Genomic DNA, 20,912 nt, shown 5'->3' on the forward strand with positions numbered 1-20,912 from the left:
TCTTTTAGGCCTTTGGCCAGCAAAACATGGCTGTTTCTCTAGTGAATCCTTAGGTGCAGCAAGGCTTGGCTGGGCAGGCAGGAGCTATAACCCCATGCAGATTTTCATTTCCCTGCTGGCAGCACAGGATAGCAGCCCCTTTATCTGCACAAGAAGTCTGAGCCGGCGCCTCTGAGGTCTCTGCCTTGAGCTCGTAGAAACACAGATACCAAAACCCCATCACTTAAATAGTCAGGGCCTCCCTTCACCTTCAGATAACTCCTATGCTGATGTACACTGATGAGAGAGTTAATGAAACATTAGAGGCAGCAGGGAGAGAGGCCCAGGCAGGAAAGCACACCTGCAGGCACCCTTTCAAGACTCTCTCAGGGCTGACTTTATTGGGAAGGCCATGGTAGGCTTGCAGCTGGACCGGCAGGAACTGGGAGATGCAGAGGTGGTCTCTATGGTTAGTGTAGAAACCTGTTTGGGGAGAGCTTCCTGAAACTTTCTTCTTCTTCGCTGTTTGCAAGGACTTCTCTGACAGATGTGTGCGTGGAGCGTGTCTTGGAGCTGTAGCGATGAGTAGTGATTTAATCAAGTAGTAAAAGTTATTTGCCCATGAAATGAAATTTCCTTGGGGGTAAGTCTAGCTAGGCTGTAAGTGTGGATCTGTGCAGCCTGAGAAGCAGAGGCTTTGTAAAAAAAATAAAAATCAGCAATTGTTCTGGTGCTCAAATGGACTGGAAAAATACCTTGAAGAAATGTCATGAATCAAGTGGAATTGTAATAAAAACAACAGCAACCTGATCACAAATAATTTATGGAAAAATAATAGCAGAGCCAATAGATTTTACAGCCCTTAACAATGAGCTGTATAGCTAATGCCAGCTTGAAAACATGACTGAAAGCAGAATTTGGACCTGTGTGGTTTATCTTCATTACCTTACTTGAACCAGTCACTGAGAGAAAAATGTCACCAACAAGTTCATGCCAGCAGGAAGGCTGTCAGTGAAAACTGCTGAGGCATTGAAGTCAAGTTTAAAGAAGAGAGGCAAAGGGAACAAGCGCATTTGGTCAGGAAATAACAACTTTTTGAATTAAGACATCAACCTGGTGATTGAAGGATATGGCCAGTGTCTTTCCTTGGCCACCTAGGCAAAACGCCATCATTGCTCCCAAGCAAAGACTGGGCTATCGACTGACTCCACCTGTGCTGTGTAACAAGCTGACAAGCAAGATGCAGACCAGTGCCTCAAAATCATACTTTTCTGAACCACAGTATTTTTCACATGCTTTTTTTAAAACAAACAAACAAACAACCCTCCCCCCAAATAAAACACCCCCAAAATCCCCAACATTTAAAATAGATTTCGAGGAAAAGGGGTTTCTTATTCTGTCCTTTGCATCACCCCTATACCAAATCAAGGCTGAGCTAGAAATACAGTCAAATGCAGCAGGAGTAAGAGGAGGTGATAATTCTAATGCTCCAGTCACTACCCCACAGAAGCACCCTTTGCTTACGTGACTGTGTGGGCTTGAGGGAGAGCTGATTGTCATTGACTTAGCTGGCCTGGATAAGGATCAAGATTGCAAATACTGTGAAAAAAACAGCTGTTTTTTTAAGGATCACTCTGTGCTACAGAATATTCAGAGCTCTGCTCTGTTCTTTACCCTCAGCAGACTTTTCATTTTGGCTCCCAGCTACAAAGTCTGGCTCTTTCATTCAGCTGTAATGATTTTTCCCAAAGTGTCAGTCCAAGCTCTGGTGCATTTTCAGTTTCAGCTTATTGCTGTCATATATGTCAGACCTGTGGGAGTTGAACACCAGGGACTGCGTAGAGAGCTGGAGAATTGCAGGGTATAGCTGAGAAACACCTCACACTCCGGTATTTTCCTTTATTTTTACGCTGGCTCCTTTGCCTCTTCATTTTTAATTAGTGGCACATGCTGAAATGATAATTTAAATTCTTTTCAGAAATCAAAAGAATTCCCACTGACAACATTATTAAGTTATAATTACAGCAAAGAAAAAGGTTAATAGGGATTTGAGCCAAATATCTACTCTCCATTAAACAAGAACTTGACTGAACCTGTTTTCCCTTCATTTTGGTAGGTTACTTTAGGTTTAATTGGGTCCAGCATGGCTATACACCTGTGCAAAGGTCCACTGAAAGGCTAAATGGCCATCACCAAGACTATGTATGTTGACATGCCTTGGGATAGATCTTACCTGATCTATGCTCAAGCTGGAATTTGACAAGTAGAACTTCTCTTGGATCTCTGAAAGAAAGATGTGTATTTCAGGGAGTAAGCAGCGCATGGTCAAGTGTGAATATTGTGTGAGAAGGATATGTAGGAGGTGGCACTTTGTTGCAAAGGGAACTTACAGAGTTGGTGGGGAAAAATAATTAGGTTCCTGGGCTACAGCATTCAAACAAAGCCTCTTCCTTTGCTCATGCTGAGCACCACATGCATGTAGAAACATATGCAAATCGGCTTTAATCTACTGTGCGTTTTGCATTTGCAACGAAACGAGGAGGGAAAAAGAAACCTTTTCCTCTGTGTTAGCTCTAAGAGGGCCCATCAACAAGACAACTACTGCAGTGGGTTTGCTCGTTAAAAATGGGTTTTAAAACAATAGAAGGCGTAAGGAAAAAAACCCAGCCCTTATTCTGGGCACCTGCAGGGTGAGCTTCCATGTTTCCCAGCACTGGGTGCTAGATAATGATCTGTTTAAACTCAGTCATGCTTGCTGCAGTTACAGCTGGAGCCCTACAAGGCAAGCGCTTTGCCTTGAAGACCTGTTGTAAGCTGGGTGTTTCTTTTTCCTTTTTTTTTTTTTACTTCTTTTAAACTGCAACGCGTTGCTTAAGCTGTGGTGTGCCTCACATGCAGACCTTTCCCTCTTCCCAAGCTGCACACCATGAAGTCCTGCAGTCCTCCCTCACATCTTGCACAAGTGTTCTTATGGGGTGAGCCTGCAGCCTTTGCACAGGCAAGTGCTCCCACATACTTCCCCTTCTCTGTAATCCATAGCCAGCACAAGGGTCCTGCCTGCGGGAAATGCTGCAAAACTTCCTTAGGGTTGGTTCTCCCCCAGCATTTGCTGACAGCCCAAACCACATGGGGGGATAGATGAGAAACAGGCAAAACTTGGAGGGGGCTGCTGCAAGCACCAGTCCCTTCCTAGGCTGAAATCACAAGTGTACAAGAAGGGACCTTGCACAGGGTGAAAAAGACTGTTTTGCTCCTCCTTTTCTCTGTGTGCTGCATGGCATGCAGGCCAGCAGGCGGCTTCAGCTGGGAGGACTAGGCAACTTGTCGGGGAATGAGGGAAAGACTGCAAGCCATCTCTGGGGGCTCTCAGCCCATACATGGCTACACACACACACACACACACACACACACACACACACACACTTGGAAATAGCCATTACTTCCTTCAGGGAGCTGAAGTCTGCTCTCAAGAGTATCAGTCTGATTGCTTCAACTTAAATTTTAGCTAATGATTTATTTTCAACCTATGAAATAAAATTCAGTTTTTTTCCCACCAGGTTGCACCTTTTTTTTTTGGGTGGGGGGGGGAATGAGGGGGAGTTAGCAATTGCTTTTACTCTCCAGCTTTCCCAGTGCTGAATGTTCTCGGCATTTACACTGTGTGAGGCTCTACAGGTCTACCCAATTATTTGCGGTGCAGTGTAATGCACTGGAGTCTCAAAATATATTCCTACCTCTGGTTTCTTAAGATTAGTGTAAAAAACTCTGTTCTACAGTATCGGAACTCCAGAATATTTTGCTCTTATTCAAGTGATTCTTGACCTGGTGGTCTCAGATGAAGAAATAAATTAGCCGGCCGTTTTGCACAGCCTCCCACCGGCTGCAGCTGATCTGGACTTTGGGGCCACTGGAGACGTGCCTCAAGTCCACAACATTCTCAATACTTCTTGTTTTGTGCTGTGCTCCTTCCACTTCCTTAATGATCAGTGAGAACTGGGGATGTTGAGGTACCTATGGTGTGAAAAACTATTGCTTACTTATTTAAGTGTGCTGTGAAAAGCTCGTCTTTATTTTTGCCTATAACACCACTGCCGAAAACGCTAGAGGCAAACAAGATTCGAAGACCATGTGGGTTTAAGTAAAAAAGAACACACTTTATTTATCTACAAGGCAGTACATTTTCGTATAAAAAATTAAGTGCAGGTGAAGCCGCACCGAATGCTTTTAAGGCAGCAAAGTCAGAGGCTGTTATAAAAAAACCCAAACAATAAAAAAATAAAATAAAATCAGTGTTTTGCCATATTAGTAAAGATTTGGTGTGGCAGTACATAGAACCACATATTTCTACGAACCTGATTCAGTATACAAGACCCAAGCTAGGGAACAATTAGCTAGACATGGAACAAAACAGACAACATGAACACGACAGCAATCTCCCAAATGTATGAAGGTGCAATGCATGCTGTTACAAACCAATGAGAATCAAAACAGCACATCTAGACAAAAAAGAAATCTCCCAGGAACAGTGTTCAAAAATATTGCTTATAAAAAAACAAAAGGGGAAAAAATATAAATGATGTAAAAAAATTTAAAATAAAAAGATCTGAAATGCTAGTGCATAGTCAATCAGCTAACATCAACATTTGTTTTCTTTCCATACAAAGCTCTACTCCTTTTACACTAGCAGCATGTCTACACGCTAAGGTCTGTAGCAGCAAAACACAGTATTCATTTGGCATTTACAAAATTAAATTACTGAATAAAAATATAATTTTTCTCATAAATCTATGTTTCATACAGTAATATTTTTTCAAGCAAGCTAATTACCCTCCCAGACAGAAACACACAATGAATAATGGTCTAGAACCACAACAGAAAAGAGAATTTCAAGAGGCATGGATGTTTGAGCATTCATGATCTTGATCAGTTTTCCCCCTTTGCACAGACTAGCGTTTGTAGTAATGCTTTTCACTTCAGTACTTTTATACCAATGCATTTTGTTCAGTGATTTAAAATACATCTGTTTGAGTACCTGCTCTTTTATTATAAAAAATTTAAAAAGAAACAAACAAACCCCCACCCCTGGCTAGCACATCACTGAAATAACAATACTGGTGTATTAGGTCTGCTTGATCTCCAGAAGTACAAGAAAAACTATCATTATTATAAGTCTGCACTTAAGATCATTAATTACTGATTCAAACTCAATACCTAATAATTTAGGCAAGTATCATTAAAAAAAAAAAACACAACAAAACAATCCTCTTAAGTTGGGTGAAATCCAACAAGAATATACATGCTGAGTGACTAAATGCACTTTGTGCTGCTCCCAACTGTTGTACCACAACAAAGATAGGTTCTTCTCCCATTCATGAAAAGTTTTCATGCAGAGGAACAGGAATTTCCCATTGGAGGCAAAGTGTTCTCAAAACCATAATGCTTCTCTGTCCATCGACCCTTTCACATCACCAGAGTCCGGGTGGGGAAGGCGGTCATGTACTTGCGTGCCTGATCCGTCAGGGCCATCTGATCCTCGATCTTCCCACAGGACGCTGACTCCCAGGCATTGTTCAGATGCTGAATGAGAAAGCAGGCAGAGAGGTTTGGGGTGAACATCATGTGATTTATTCATAGCCTTAGCTGAAGCCGTGCCTGCTCATGATTACATTGCATGAACAGGACACGATGTTGTCCCGTCTCCAGAGAAATTGAATTCTCAACCCAACAGCAAAAAAATATCACCCCCCACTTCTCAGTTAGTGACCAGAGGAGTGGGCAGATCTGATGACCTGCAGAGCGGTACACCACAGGAGCCAGGATCCAAACCTCCCCACTTGCCTCTTAAGTAGCAGCTGCTCTACAAGTCTCTATCTACAGCCTTGCCTTTACGGTGGACTTCACAGTCAATGGCACAGACAGTCTAAAGCCCACAGTTACAATATTCAGTGCTATGACTGCATAGAAATTCCTGCCGAACCTCTATTCTAGAAATACAGCTGCTCTGCCCCTGTGCTCCCTGGACCAACCTGACAACCTTGACAGCCTGCTCACAGCTAGCAAAAGGTCCCATGCTAGAAGCTGCTTTCACCTGTGAGCAGCAATTAGCACGTGCCCGTTTGCAGAGCTCCTCTGGCAAAGGAGAAGGGGGGAATATGGCTCTCAGCAGAAACAGCATTTTTAATTATCATGTAAGCCATTTCACTTCTTGTGGTATTTATAGAGGTTACAGACACCATTTAGTATAATGTTAAAGTGAGATAAACATATCTATGGAGGGCTGTGCACTCTGTATTTATTTACTCACTACACATGTGAGATGTTTCTCATTGCCTTGAGCTATAAACAGTAATGAAATTTCAAAGCTCCTGGAATTTACCAGTAACACACACATTTACACATGCTTTTATTTCTATTGAACTTCTTTACTTACTCAAGTGTGTCTGCCTTTACGCATTGACATATTCCCTAAGTCCTGAATAAAAACTCTTATCATTATATAAAGCTACTGTACGAACACCCTGTATTACAAAAAGGTGCTATGTGGAAAGCTGCCTACCAGTAAGGAGATCCCAGTACTGTTGAATATTGATGAGTTCTATGCTCAAGATCCAAGAGAAATCTTTCTCTATTTTCCTCTGCTTTCAACAAGGATCATCTTTGTGATTCAAGATCTACATTGCTCAACAAGATAGACAAAGCCTTTCTAACATCCAGGACACTGGAGGAAGCATAATTAATAGATTGCAAACCATCTGCTAAGAGCAGAACCCTCCTGGTGAGCCCACGGCTCTTTATGCTGCTCCTTCTAGTTGCTAACTTTGCAAAATGATCCTTACATTATTCTCCAGGCTAAATGTTCAGAGAATGCTCTTCTGACTGTAAACAGTGTTATCTGAGGCATATGGATAGCAAAAGGCTGGGCAACATATGAAGTACAGATAATTTCTCATAACATGCCCTAATCAGGGCACTGGTACAAACACAGGGACCGAGGTTCCCTGCCTTGGAGGGCTTACAACCGAAAATGGATAAACCCAATGAATAAGCAAGCAGTGTAGCCAAGACAAGGGCACACATGTTAGTTCCTTGTAAACTTCTGGTGGGCTTCCCTAGACACAACTTTCTGTTCTCTGTAGACAAGCTCCAAATGTTATCTCTGCTGTTGATGCCTTTTTGCAGGCAGAACTCTGCTGAGCTTCACTGGGAGGTCCCCGAGTGGAGGACCAGGTCAGGCCTCGAATCACTCAGTTTTTGCAGCTTTTTGTGGGACAGCACATCTGTGAAGTGAAAAAACACACCATACACCTCTTTGCCAGAGTGGTTCAACCTAGGCTGGCTGTATACCTTGTGCTGTGGCTGTGCCTAGGGCACATGACACAGCCAATATGCAGGTGTGACATACTTTCTGCATGCCGCAGACATGCATGCGACATGCCGCAGCTTCTTTCATGTTTTGGTTAAACAGCTTCCAGAGTAGCTTTTTCAAAGGCACCTACATCAGCTGGGAACCTACAGCCTCCTATTGATCCTCAGTGGGACTCTGTCACCTGTGAGTATTTTACCCTATTACTTTAGAGGTATTTGCATCAGGGACCAAATTATACCTGCTACAATGCCATCAGTTTTACTTAGAAGCCAGATTTGTTCTCTACACCTCAAAAGCAATTAGTAGTTCCAGAATACCCACCATTTCAAAGGACAAAACCATGTCCAAACGGTATTTCCCTGTGATCCCCCAAAGCTTCAATGTACTGGTCTAGGAATGAGAGAGCAGCAGTCCCTTAAATAACTGAGAGTATGTAAGGGAAAGTCCATCTGTCACAAGATGTCAATTTTTAAAAAAACAGAAGTAATTTCAGGCAAGGAGTGTCCCTATCTCATAAATCAGGTTTAGTCATTAGTATCTACACTGAGCTGTTTTTATTAAGAGCCATGTGCTTAGAAAGGGAAAAAAAATAAATCTATATGCTGATTATCTCCAACATCTCAGCAAGCTGCTGCATGTCACTCATTCCACTGAAAGCCTGGTCTTCATTTAACCTATGCCAGCGCAGCAGAAGCCTCTCAGGTAGGCGGTAACCCCCTGCCCTCCCTCCGGGTAAGCCTCCTCAGTGCCCCAGCGAGACACAGCAAATGACAGGAGGATCAGCTCGACCCCAAGACTTGAGCCTGCACGAAACAACTTACCCATTTTTTTGCCATAGAGACAGCACAAGAGAATCTCCCTGCAGAGTTCTGAACCTTGTATTATTTTCCCAGAAATATATTACACCATTATTCTTCCTCTTATGACAAACTTCTAAAAAGAGACTAACTTTTCAGTCTCACTGACAGTGGTGAGAGCTTTGCTCTAGTAAACAAGGCAGAATTTGACTACAAGTAAAGTAGCGTATTTTCTGAAGTAGTGTATTTACTAAGAGTTTTCAATGCTATCCTGGGGAAGTCAGGTAACATTTAAGTGGGTATTTTTATTAACCATTTTTTGTCTGAAGCCTTGGCTCTCGGCAGCCAACACCAAACAAAGCACAATGCCTTTGCCTTGCCTGCCCAATGAGGCACCTGTAAAAGTCATCCTGATGCGAGAGGCTTTACTTCCCTCCTTGGCAGGGAGTGCTGGGTCCCATGACCCAGGCAGAGCACTTTGCCAGGTCTTGGCTCACACAGCCATGTGATCCTTTGGTAAAAAGTGAAAAGCACAACACCTCCTTCCATGCCAGCACTGCAGCAAGTACCAACAGGGCCCTGCTACAGGACAGTGGCAGAGCCCTGAAGAGAGCAGCACTTAACAAACATACCAAAAGAGAAAAGACCCCAGCAGAAAGCTAGAGGCATGAAGGAAAACAGTGCAGAAACCCATGTAAGACCACTCCTTTTGCAGAATGTTCACTGCATCTCTCCTGTCACATTTAAAGGTCCATTATGTTTATGGAAACATAAAAACTTTGCAACTAGAATTCAAAAGGCCTGGCCTAAACCCTACCAAAATTGATGGGTATGTTTTAATTGATTCAGTGGATTCTCCCTACTTATATTCAGCCATCTAAGAGCGAGGTGTTTGTTTTGGCACCTAAATCCTTAGCCAGTGGGGAAAGAAAGGGATTTCCGCAATAGAATTCATTCCATATATCATTTTTTTAATTGCCACAAAGAGCAGGAGACTCCTCTTAGTTTTGCTGTCAATTAAAAGAAATTAAGCCTTTTCAGCCAGTAGTTCCACCTGTATTTTTCTCTTCCACACAGCAGTTTTCTCTCTTTAGGTTGAAACAGGGAGTGGCTGGGAGAAGAAAGCATAGTACTATGAGTTCCCATAGGATAAAATTACAAACCCATGGTACAATTCCAGCTATGTCATTCTCTGTGGCTCATTTTTTTTTAACCTCAGTAATCCTACAAGCACATCCTTCTCCTGGCAGTAAAACTACCTCACTTTGCTGTAATGTGCCTTCAACTGCCCTCAGGCAGATGCAAACTGTAAACAAACTGTCAAAGCTGTAACTGGGATATCCAGTTAAAGCACTTTAAATAAAAACTTGGACCATCTAGAGAAAACAGAATGGAGTAAGAGAAGACTGTTGTCCTGGGTTCAGCAGTAGCAGTCATGTTTCTCCTCCTTGGTAGCTGGTGCAGGGCAGTGTTTTGACTTTCGGCTCGGGAACAGAGCTGATAGAGATGTTTTGGTTTGGCCAAGGACTTTGTGAGCCTCATGCTCTGCCAGGGAGGAGGGGAAGCCAGGAGGAAGCAGAGACAGGACACCTGACCCAAACTGACCAAAGAGGTATTCCATACCACAGCACATCATGCCCAGGATGTAACTGGGAGTTAGCCGGAAGGGCTGGGAGACTGCAGGGTTGGAGGAGCTATCAGTCGGAGCTTGGTCGGGCTTGGGGGCCGAGTTATCGGTCAGCTGGTGCTGAGGTGTTGTATTCTCTTCCCCTGTTATTTCCTTTATCATTATTATCATTGGTGGTAGCAGTAGTGATTTGTGTTATACCTTAGTTACTGAACTGTTCTTATCTCAACCCGTGGGAGTTGCATTCTTTTCGATTCTCCTCTCTCCGTCCCTCCGAGAGCAGGGGGAGGGCAAGAAGGGGGGGGAAGTGAGTGAACGAATTACCTGACTGGGTTTAAACCACGACAACTGTGGAAAGGTGCTTTTCTAACACAACTCGTCCTTCTGCTCTGGAAGCCTGGGCTGCCTTTTCATGTGCTGTCTGCGTACCTTAAAAAAGCTCCTGCCTTATGACACCCTGAGTTGTTAACAGGTGAACGCCAAAACCGAACGCTGCTGCAGTCCTGCAGTGCCGAGCTCTCGAACTGGTGGAAGTGTAGTAAAAATCTTTGGGCAAAGAACTGTGTTGCAAGACACAGTGCTACTCTGGCAAGTATCTTCAGCAACTTCAGCAAAGTTACTGGTGTTACATACATTAATTTAGCAAGTTGTGTGGGCATTTAAAACCAAAAAAAACAGACGTGCAAAATATTTAGAGGGCTTAGACTATAGAAGGTATCTTATCATATTTCTCTACTGGAAAAAGCTGGATTTCTTGCCATTTTTCCCTTTGATTACATGGTATGGAAAATTTACAGAACATGCCAATGAAAAGGCTTACAACAGAAAATGCAGTAGTTCCAAAAGAGTGAAACAATCAACACCCTAAACAAAGCAAGTTCCTAGCAGAATACAGTGCATATCATGTAGAACAGTATGTCATTCTATTATATCATGATGAAGAACTAAGATAAATCTTTGTAGTTATTAAGACCAGACAGTAAAGACTAATTAAAAACTCAAGTGACCATAAATGAATTGTATTTCATTCGCTAAGGCAGAGCGTTATTTCTGCTCATGTTGCTAGTTCTCCTCTGGGACATGGGACAGCCTTCTCCTAAACACATTACTCAGAAATACAGCTTGCTAAATGTGAGAGAGTAAGATGGTCCAACTTTTCAGCTTTTACTCTAAGCCTGATACCAGAGATGCAGGAGCTTAACCCTGAAGCCCTTACTCAGACAAAACTCCTGTTTGAGATGTATGAGCTTTCCAAGTAAGATTAATAGAAGAGATACAGAAATAGGTAAGCACCTGAAACTCACATCAGGATATTCAGTCCCTTTCTAATTTTGTCTATAAATAACTTTATTTTAATTCACTGATCAGAAGGCATAGATGCACATGGCTGATAGCTAAGCTGTCGCTTTTCTTCTTTCTGCCTGCTTGGGGCAGCTGTAAATCCTGACTTGTTTGCAACTCAAATTCTGCTGCCCTGGGAGGAAAACATGTGAGGACTGACCTGTAACTTCCAAATTCCTTTTGCTCCCTCAGCTGTGCCAAGCACAACTCCTGCACACATCAGCCACTGGCGAGAGAAGGGACAACACAAGAGAGGGAAACCAAGAGGGCTAAAGTGAAGGCACTTGCTGTGCAGATCTTAAACCTCCCAGGGCTTGAGCATAGTGTGCTTCCTGCAGTGGAAGAGTATGCTTCCCCCAGTGGAAGAGTATGAGACTTTGGGATCTTCTTGCCCCAGAAAAACTAGAGGAAAGTCTGCTGCTGCAGGAGAGCATCCTGCCTCACCTATACTTTTTTGTCTTACAACCAGCTGCAAATGAAATTCCACATTTCACTTTTTTAAACAGAAAATTAAGCTTAACGACAGCTCACAGCCTTGAAAAGGTTAACCAAGTAACTGTTTTAAAATCCTTTAGACCTACTCTTTAAAGAAAATGGTTACATAAGCCGCTGAAAGTCAGGAAATTTGAGCTGAAATGTGTCAGTCTGTGGTTAAAAAATGGAAAGTGACAGGAGCTAGGGGTTGAAGAACACACTCTTTAGCTTGCAGGGCTTCTACCCTGTGTTGTTTCCTTTGTTACTGGGGGAAGAAGATATCAAAGCAGCACTATTTTCTTGAAAGGTTCCATTTCATGGTGTCTTTTGATAGCCTGCACGGTTAGGTGGATGGTCTGATTTAGCCTACTTTTCTGGCCATGGTAGGTACTCCAACTGCTCCAGAACATAATGTGAAACAAAACATAACTTTTACATAGGAAGATCCAGAAACAGGTTTTTTTACATAACCTCTTACAAGGCACTATTCAAGCAAATGCTCAGTACAGATCATCGGTAAGGGAATAATATGTTATCCCAAAATCTTAACTCTTGGAAAAGTTGCTAGTGAGGCAAAAATCCCCCTGCTGTGCAACTGAGTATTGCTTAAGTAACAAACATAGACCGTGTAAAAATACAGCTTGTAACTAACTCCACAAATATAAAGCAGAAGTGTTTGAGATCTATGCATTGGAGTGTAAGAGTAATTCCACCCCAAGGTAACACATGGGTTTGGTGAGACATCTCCTATTCCTACCAGTAAGAGAATACCTGAGGGCGCAACTCTTGAGATTTGCCATGCAGGACAAAAAAGCTGGCTGAACCTCCACACCTTCCCAGAAAGATCCTACAAACAGCTGCCTTTACATCCAACACCTTATAGAGACTTACGCAGGGGATCAAATGAGGATGAAGCCCTGACCTCACATGCAGGGTGATGCAACATGCTGTTCCTCCTAAGGGATGGTGATTCATATCATGCTATCTAATATGTTCATCAACTTTTATTTACCAAGTTGCTTATGATCAGTCCTGTATCCAAAATGCAATAAGTAATCAGGCATTTTGTGAGTAGATTACTAGCCAAGTACCTTTTTCTTTATGTAAATGCAGAGCAAATTATTAAAGCGATGAAAAACGCTGTGGGCTGGTAAACATACTACCTCCTTCTTACGCAAGTTCAAATTTAAGAGAAAATGGAATTTGAAGAACCAAGCATATAAAAAAAGAAAGTTTAGTGCTCTTTCTCTTTCTCTCTTCCCTCTCCATACACACATCCAAAGGTGCAGAGTGCTATAATTCTCACTTGGACTGAAGTCAGTGAGAATTTGTGTAAGAACATTTGGATCAGGCCCAAAATATTAACAGCAGCAATGCAAACATATGCAGGCACAATTAAACTTCACCCAGATGAGTTACCTTGCGTTTAATGTCTACCTGCATGGCATCAGTGGGTTTAGTCCAGTGCTCATGTGTGTGTCAGCACATTCGAACATGTAGGAGGGGGATACACAAAACTAGAAAATGTAGAACGCATAGAACAAGAACATGCTAAAAACTGGTCACATACAAAATGCTACCAGTCAAAATCAAGCACAAACACTAACATTTCCAGTTGATTTGCACCCTTTAGATAGCCTTTGTCCTCTCACACACATCCATCTCCCCTGGGATGGAAGGGGAGAAGTATTAGGGGCAGAGCAGAAACAGTTTCTGGTGTGAAACAGAACCAGACTGCTTGTCCTTTCTGAGCTGTACAGGGCCAAACTCCCCTTTGGTAGGACGCCAAGCAGTCTTACCAGGGATGAAGCAGATTCTCCTTTTTAACCCTGACACTGAGCCCAAATCAGAAAGCACAGCGTTTGCCAGACAATACAGCATTGTTATAAAGTCTGTATTTCATTCTGAAAAACCTGTCTGTGCCACCATCACAGAAACCCCTAGGCTCATTCTTCATTTAAAATGACATTTCAGCTGAAACACTCAATGGTTCATCGGCAGAAAGAATAATTTTACCTTCTTCATACTGGTACACTGAGAAGCTACATACGAAGTATTCATTTTTAGGGCTCTTTACAACTGCTTTTTCTTTCACTTCAACATGTTTTAAACACTGAGGTGAGTTGGGAAGTCCTTTTTAACTCAGTTACTACTTAAGGATAAGTCCTCTTTATCCAAACAATGAAAATACCTGACTTTTAACATGCTTTTCCTTAGCAAAGACTGAAGAATGGGATCCCACAAATTGACTCGTGTAAACTTCCTGAACAAAACCAGCATGAGTGAGGAGAGAAGGTTAAACAAGCCCTTTCATTTACAGCAGCTTGTAAAGAAATTATTTTTAGATAGCAGGAAACATAACACTGTTATGCCAAAGATCAAAAGATCCTATTTTACGGGCACCTTAGATGCTTCATTTTTATTACAGGCAGAGTGCCGGCAACTACCACTAACAGGCCAATGTACAACATGCTCTGTTTAGATACCTTAAAATGTTGACCTAAACCCAGAGAGAAGCCTGGCATTTAGGTGGGGGACATGGCCAGGTGCTGGAGTGCTGGCAAGTCAGTGGGGCTAAACACATGGGGACCCAGAGCCTCATCACATGACACCAACTCCAGCAACCCACTACAAAACTGGAGCCCTGGGCTCCTCTGCCATGAGGTGGTCTGAATTCAGTCCCTAATCAACTGCCCTAACCCAAGGGCAGTGGATCTTCAAACCCTCTGCTTAGCCATCAGTCATGGGACAGCTAAGAAATACGGTTCATGAGAAAGAGCAAATGAGCAAAAGGGAGTGTGAGTCTTTGGCCCCTGTGGACACCCCCGTGCAGATGGGAGACAGTCCCTGCCCTCCAAAACTGCTTTTCATCAATGATTTTGCAGTGCACAATACAAACGTACTCCATGGCAAATTGTGCCAAACGGGGATGTGTTAAAAGTTATTATCTTACTTTAAAATGCCTGGCTAGGGATGCTTAATCAAAACCTGGTTTTACTCATCCGTGCCTACTGCAAATAAATTCCTAATGTAAATTCTGGAAAGAGAAAGGAAAGAAAGGATTACCTATGTGAACTACCTGTCTGAAAGTCAGGAGCTATGGAGTTATAATTTCCTTTTTGACAATGACTCGCCCTGGGGAATGAGACACTTTGGCTCCATTTTTGTAGCTAGGGAAAGGCTACAAAATCACTTATTCATCTAACTCAAAAATGCTGGTTGTGGTGGAAGGATAATTAATCACTACCTACATTGCTTTTCATTTTCTGAATGACTTTCTATGAGCCACACAGAATGACAGAAAGACTTTCTAAAGTCCACAAGAGTCAACAAAGAGGCTGCTAGTGGCTTCGGTGGCCTTTGGATCAGGCCCTATGTAACAGCCACATTTTAAAGTACAGCAAATTTATACATTTGTTAACACTCGAGAAAAGCATAAGTATGTAAAACCCAGCCTCCCATCTGGCTAACATTGCAACATTTGCCTATTTAATCCATTTCAGAAATTCCAAAACGTGCAACTGGCTGGAATGATTGAGGCCCCTTCAGACCACCAGTTAAAACCACATTTCTGGTGTGACCTCAGCTCACACTAGGGGAAAGGCTATCCTGGTGCTTGACTGGATGAGCAATACTGGCCCCATCTGTGCTGGCCAGCCAGGCAGTGCCAGAACCTCTTCTTTTGCCCCAAGGCCAGTGACAGCCTCTGGCCACCATCACGCCACTCAACTCTCCTGCTCTCTAAAACAGCAGGACTACCTACAACAAGTCTATAGGAAAAAGCCTCTGGCCCACGTTAATGTTCAGTCCTACCAATTTAGCTCTGGAGCCAGATGAGTTACCACGCTCCATGCTTGGGGTTTCCCTGTTTAGCTCCTTGGCAAAGCTGTAGCCTTTGCATCCTCACACACCACAGGTACAGTGAGATCCTCAGCCACCATCTTCTAAACATACCATTCTTCCACACTCAACACTTAAAATCAATCTGTGAAAAAGCAATACTGATATACAAGGGGATTATTTATCAAAGAATGGTTACCTGCAGAGGACTAGTTAGTGGTCTGTTCCTAGGTACTGCAACTGTTTTGTGAAAACTACCATCCTCTTCAGCCACAGGCATCTTTAAAATGGAGCTGGTAAGAAGATTCTGAACAGGAAAAGAAGAAAAAAACAAATATTTTTCAGTCACTCAGGAGAACAACCTGAGTTTGAACATATTAAAAGCAAACTCAGCCTTACTGCAGAGGGTGATACACCGGGCATGGTCACAGACAGAGCTCTCAGCCCTGGGGGCAGACCTCAGCAGAGGGTCCCTAAGACTTGGCTTTGCGGGAGCATTGCCAAGTGCAAAGGTTTTTCATCCAGCAAAACTCCCAAGTGCAAGAATAACAGTAAGACTGAACAGCCCTGGCGAAGCAAAGGGACTGTGCTCACACAAGGTCTCATTTGCACAAAACAAAACAGACTCTCTTTCTTTTACCAGTTTTATCTCTGTGACCTAGTCATTTCTATACACAGGTGCAGGCATCCTCCAAACAGAGACTCTTTACAAAGACTGTGGGCTGCACAATGACTGCAACTTCTTCTACCTTCTATAGGCATTACAGTGATCATGATCAGTGCATAGGATTTTGCTTCTTGTCATTAATACAGGAAAATGATACGGGAATAATCAACAATGCCGACCTGCGAGGAATTCCATACAAAATATTTTCTCTTTTGCATTTAAGAACAGAACAGCGATGTAAACTAGAAAAATCAGTTGGTGGTGTGAAAACTTGCACTTACTGGCACATCTTCTGTAGTGGATGCATGTGTGAAGAGCTGAGTGTTCAGGTTTTCTCCTTCCCAGTGACTTGAGCAGAAAAAATTTCCAGCTTTATCGGTTGGAGACTCCACCTGAAATCAGGAAAGGCACTGTGATAAAAACCAGTACCTAACTGACCAGAAGGTGATTTATCTGTCAGTTGCTTAATAAATTGAATAAATATTCTTCACAGCACTGAATAATACATGTTTATAGTACTGTGTTTGAAAGCACCACCGCTGTTCACAGAAGAAAAAGTTCAAGGTTCTCAGAAGAATCCCCACCTAATAAAACTTTGGATACTTGCACTCAGTGCTCTGTCAGTATTCAGGAGTTTAATCCCCTGGAAAGGATTGAGAATATATGTATTTTTAGAACTTTAGTGACAAAGTAATATAATGCAATGCCCTCAAATGTTCAGGTTTCTAAGTCACTCCATGGAGCTTGGTCCCTGTAGGGTTCTTCTATAGTTTTCACCAATATTAGAAAGATTCAGTCCAAATTCCTATCTAATTTTTTCTTTTTAAGTTTCAAACGAAAACTATATTAGAACGGACCAAGCAAACCCCTGCTGGAAACAGCAAAAAGACTTCTATGGAAATCAATGGGAGATGAATTAGGCATGACTAGTATACTATATAGAACTGACACTAAGATCTTGGGGCTCACATGAAAGAAAAACAGACACAGCTATTTAACAGAAAAGGTATTGGTATAAGTTTCTCAGCAAAGAGTGCTGAATTAAATTGCCTCAGGTAGTTTGAGATTTACCTCTTGTTTGATTTTCTTCAGCAAAGGGGGTCCGCTTTCATGTAGCCCAGCCACTATTGCAGATTCCTCTGACTCCTGCTTGATAACGTCCTGCAGATCTTCTACAAGATGAGTCGGAGTTTGAGGCTGAAAGGAAGAAACGTTATACCAAGTCCCAGAACATCCCTCTACACTAATATCAAAGTACCTTTTATCATTGTTTCCTTCTTACCAGCATCTTCAAAGGACCATATTTGATTTCTTGAGCTGCAAGTGCATTTTTGAATGGAGTGGGTGTTCTTGGAGAGCTCTCTAATATCGACCTCTTGATTGCTGGAGTTCTGAAACTTTAAAAAGAGGGAGAAAAACTTTAAAGGAACATGTTTGAGAATATTACCTCTTTATAGAAATAGGTGCATACACACAGTAGCTGTTTTAAGACTTGGATAAATATTTTCCTGCAACCCTATTTTGCTTTTCCAGCAGAACATCCATTTAACTGTGGTAAGGTGAAATGGCTTTATTTAAAGAACTGCTGAGTGCACAGTTGTTCTGTATTAATAACCTACCTCCACAGTTATAAAGTGGAAGTTTTTCTCCGAACTTAGAAAAATCAGCATGTGTTAGCAAACAACTCTGCAGGAAGCATACAGCAACCAAGCACTCTGGTTGTGTACAAACCTGAAGAAACGAACCCTCGTGAATCCGACAAGACAATGTGATAACAGACTTACACATGATTTTCCTTCTGAGCTTTGAAAGTCTGGTCCCTCTGGAACGGCGTGGTGACAGCCATCTTATGGCCACACACTGGCGTGGATGTTAGCGCAGGGTTGTCCAGGTTCACATTTTCGTGGTTGGATGAGGTGTTTAAGAACTGCAGGCAGGGAAAGGAAAAATCAACAGGAACATGCATATTACAAGGTTGACTTGACTTCTTACGTTGATGTTACTGAACAAAAGAAAAAGAAATTATTTCCTTATGGTTGACATAAGTGATGGGGGGTACCTGGCTACATGGCGAAACAATACTCAACAGTTTGGCTGGAGCACTCAGGAAGCCAAAACGAGCACTTCTAGACAGGGAAGTTACAAAGAAAATGGCCAAAAAGTGCAAAGAGAAACACTCTCCACCACTTTAGGAGCCAAATCTTAACAGCCTGATTTGGATTTTCTACAAATAAATATTAATTAATATTAAGAGCACTGAGCCCAAGTATGAACTGGGTGAAAATGAGTATGGGATGTCTCAGGAATAAACCCACATAAACATTCACAGAGGAATCTACATGCTTTTAAGGCAGTAAATAAAGTGTTTATGAAAGGAAAAAAAATTCCTATCATCTCTATCAAAACAAAGTCCTCCATTTTCACAGCATAAAATGAAAACTGCCACCTGTGATGGCTGCATGGATTGTTTTGGAATGGAACAACAGCCTGAAAAGAAGGTGGCATTATTAGTCTGGAGAAAATTGCTTTTTTATATGTTCTATTCAGTAGCCTAAAAAAATTTTTCCATTTCTAGTGTGTAAAAATCTGTGAGCGTAGTGGTATTCTTTATTATGAGAACAATTCACCGTATTCCCTTCTAGACTCAACTTGCATTGGATTAAAAAACACTTTATAAAAATATGTAAGAAAATACGGACTTCACTGGATAAATGGTATCTGATTAAAATACCTCATAGGTAATGGGAGATACAGTGGGAGATAATTACAATGCAATCTTTTACTATCCTTCATGAAATAGTGTTTCTCTGACTGCAAGGACTAAAGCCAAACCAAGGCAAAACCACCATAAACAGACAAACAAAAAACCCCAAACACTTTCAAATAGTGCTACAGCTGTGAAACAAAGCAACCATCCACAGGAATTTGGAAGTGCATGCCAGGCGATTTTAACAGGCCATTTTCCTCCTCATTCCTATTCGCTCCACCCCATGTGGCCTGGGTTGAGGACGGCAAGCCATGATTTGAATTTTCTGGTGGTTGTCAGTTTGTCTCACAACCTGAATGCTATTTAAATGCAGTTTGGGGTTTTCTAGGTCAATGAATCATACTGTAAGTGGACAGAGATGGAAAGTATTACAAATGATCAGAAATGTTAAACTCTAGTAGGTGAAGGAGTTAACAGCAACAGCAAAGCAAGCAAATCATATTCCCCTACAAAAATGATCCAAATAAAAACCAAGCAACCCAAAACCCCAAAACAATCCAAGCCCTCCAGACTAAATTAAAAGAGAATCAACAGTTAGCTTGCTGACGATCTAACGTCAGCAATGAGGACTAAGAGCAGTGAGAAGATTCAAACATGGAGTGAAATCAACAAGTGCAACAGCAATTAGTCATTTGTTCCAAAGGATTAGTTTCTAAATTGTTAAGGCTGGGGTGACTTTTGAGAATTAGTAACATCTGTGCAGAAGTCTTGATCTACCTGCGAGGGAGAGAAGGGCAGGCTTTTGACAGGGGAGCGCTTAGGAGGAGTTGAGCTGCTGACGTCAGCTAGGACCAAGGTGCTACTGTGCCCACTGGCTAAGGGGCCGGAGTGCCCTCTCCTTTTGCGAAGAAGGACCCATGGAGCCGCACTGCCCTGTGAGGCAGATAAGGACTTTGGTGAGCCAGGAGAGCCCTGACTCGACATGATTTTGCTCAAGTTTGTGATGGGGTGTCCTTGAGGTCTACAAGCACTGGCCCTTCTTTGCTGAAGCTGCACAACTTTGCCTGAGGGAGCTTTGCTAGCCGAAGTGTCTGTGTCTTCAAAGAATTCAAAACTGCTGAGATCACCCCATGATGAAGGATCCTGAAACAACGTGGGAGGCACGGAGCTATAAGACAGTGTATAGTGCCACCTCATGAAAATATAGTGCTAGGATATGCCTGTAACCAACAACAACAAAATCTTTCCCAGTCCGGTTCAGCTTGACCCTGTTTATTTGAGTAGTAACACTGTGAAGGCCTATTTGTGCTTTCAATATATACTCTGATCACATCAAACTGTCAAACAGCCTAGCAGTGTTGCTGGCAACTGAGTCATTAAAGAAACAGTGAGTCAAATTATGTCCTTACTATCTACATGAGCAGGGTTTTCTGCTTGTTATGAAGACAGTGCCTTTTGCTACCAAAAAATGTATGCCTTGGGCTCTAAATCAAGACTGTTCTCCTCCTAGACCGCATGCTTGCTCTGAGTGTGCTAATTGGGATGTGATGCTGCATAAAGCAGATACCTCTGCTTCTGCTGAAGAAGGGTGCCACCAACAAACCTTTCAACGTGCCACTTCTGTTGCATCTAGTATCCCAAAGACCACCATGAGAAAAGGCCTATGTCAATGTTAGTCAGCCACTTGGCATTTAAAATCCATGTTTCTAGTCCTTCACATATGCCAGGGCAAGCTCCTTAAACTCTGAGAAGCAGCCATTGAAGCTACAACAAAAACTTCTAGATAATGCTGTGGACACAAGCAACCACACATAAATCTATGGCATATGTCATTTCAACTGTAAGTATTATTTAATTGTTTAAAATTTTTCATGGTGTCTCTGATTTCATTTTAAGGAGACTCAATATCAAGAGATTGTTTCAAGTTCCTATTGTGCAGTTTGCTAAAAATCACATTCCCATACAGAGACATAGCAGGAAAGGGAGACACCCACAAAAAGCATAGGCAACCACACTTGAGGGCTTCATTTAGGAGCAGCCACATTTTGTTATGTTAGAAGCTAAGCTTCAGATCCTGTGGCAATTAGAAGCTACTCAGAAAAAAAACCGAAACA

At 42.3% G+C, this 20,912-nt stretch overlaps 1 protein-coding gene across 6 annotated transcripts in view; it reads right to left on the reverse strand.

The window, feature by feature from the left end:
• Nucleotides 1–4,112: 4,112 nt before the first annotated feature.
• MYB (MYB proto-oncogene, transcription factor) overlaps nt 4,113–20,912 on the reverse strand; it is a 28,638-nt gene continuing 11,838 nt past the window's right edge. For 3 of the 6 annotated variants that reach the window (XM_061474866.1, XM_061474867.1, XM_061474865.1), the window contains 7 exons: nt 19,576–19,731; nt 17,876–18,018; nt 17,374–17,488; nt 17,163–17,288; nt 16,373–16,483; nt 15,624–15,731; nt 4,113–5,556 (listed from right to left, as the gene is read on the reverse strand). In XM_061474866.1, coding sequence (XP_061330850.1) covers nt 5,440–5,556; nt 15,624–15,731; nt 16,373–16,483; nt 17,163–17,288; nt 17,374–17,488; nt 17,876–18,018; nt 19,576–19,731 — 876 coding nt within the window. In that variant the 3' untranslated portion in view covers nt 4,113–5,439. The remainder of the gene's footprint in view (nt 5,557–15,623; nt 15,732–16,372; nt 16,484–17,162; nt 17,289–17,373; nt 17,489–17,875; nt 18,019–19,575; nt 19,732–20,912) is intronic. The other 3 variants (XM_061474871.1, XM_061474870.1, XM_061474869.1) reach the window with 1 other exon arrangement.

Source organism: Pezoporus flaviventris, unplaced genomic scaffold (genome assembly GCF_033815535.1).
Source record: "Pezoporus flaviventris isolate CSIRO_AGI_PZ_B2104156 unplaced genomic scaffold, CSIRO_AGI_Pfla_v1 ptg000081l, whole genome shotgun sequence".
NCBI classification, from domain to species: domain Eukaryota; kingdom Metazoa; phylum Chordata; class Aves; order Psittaciformes; family Psittacidae; genus Pezoporus; species Pezoporus flaviventris.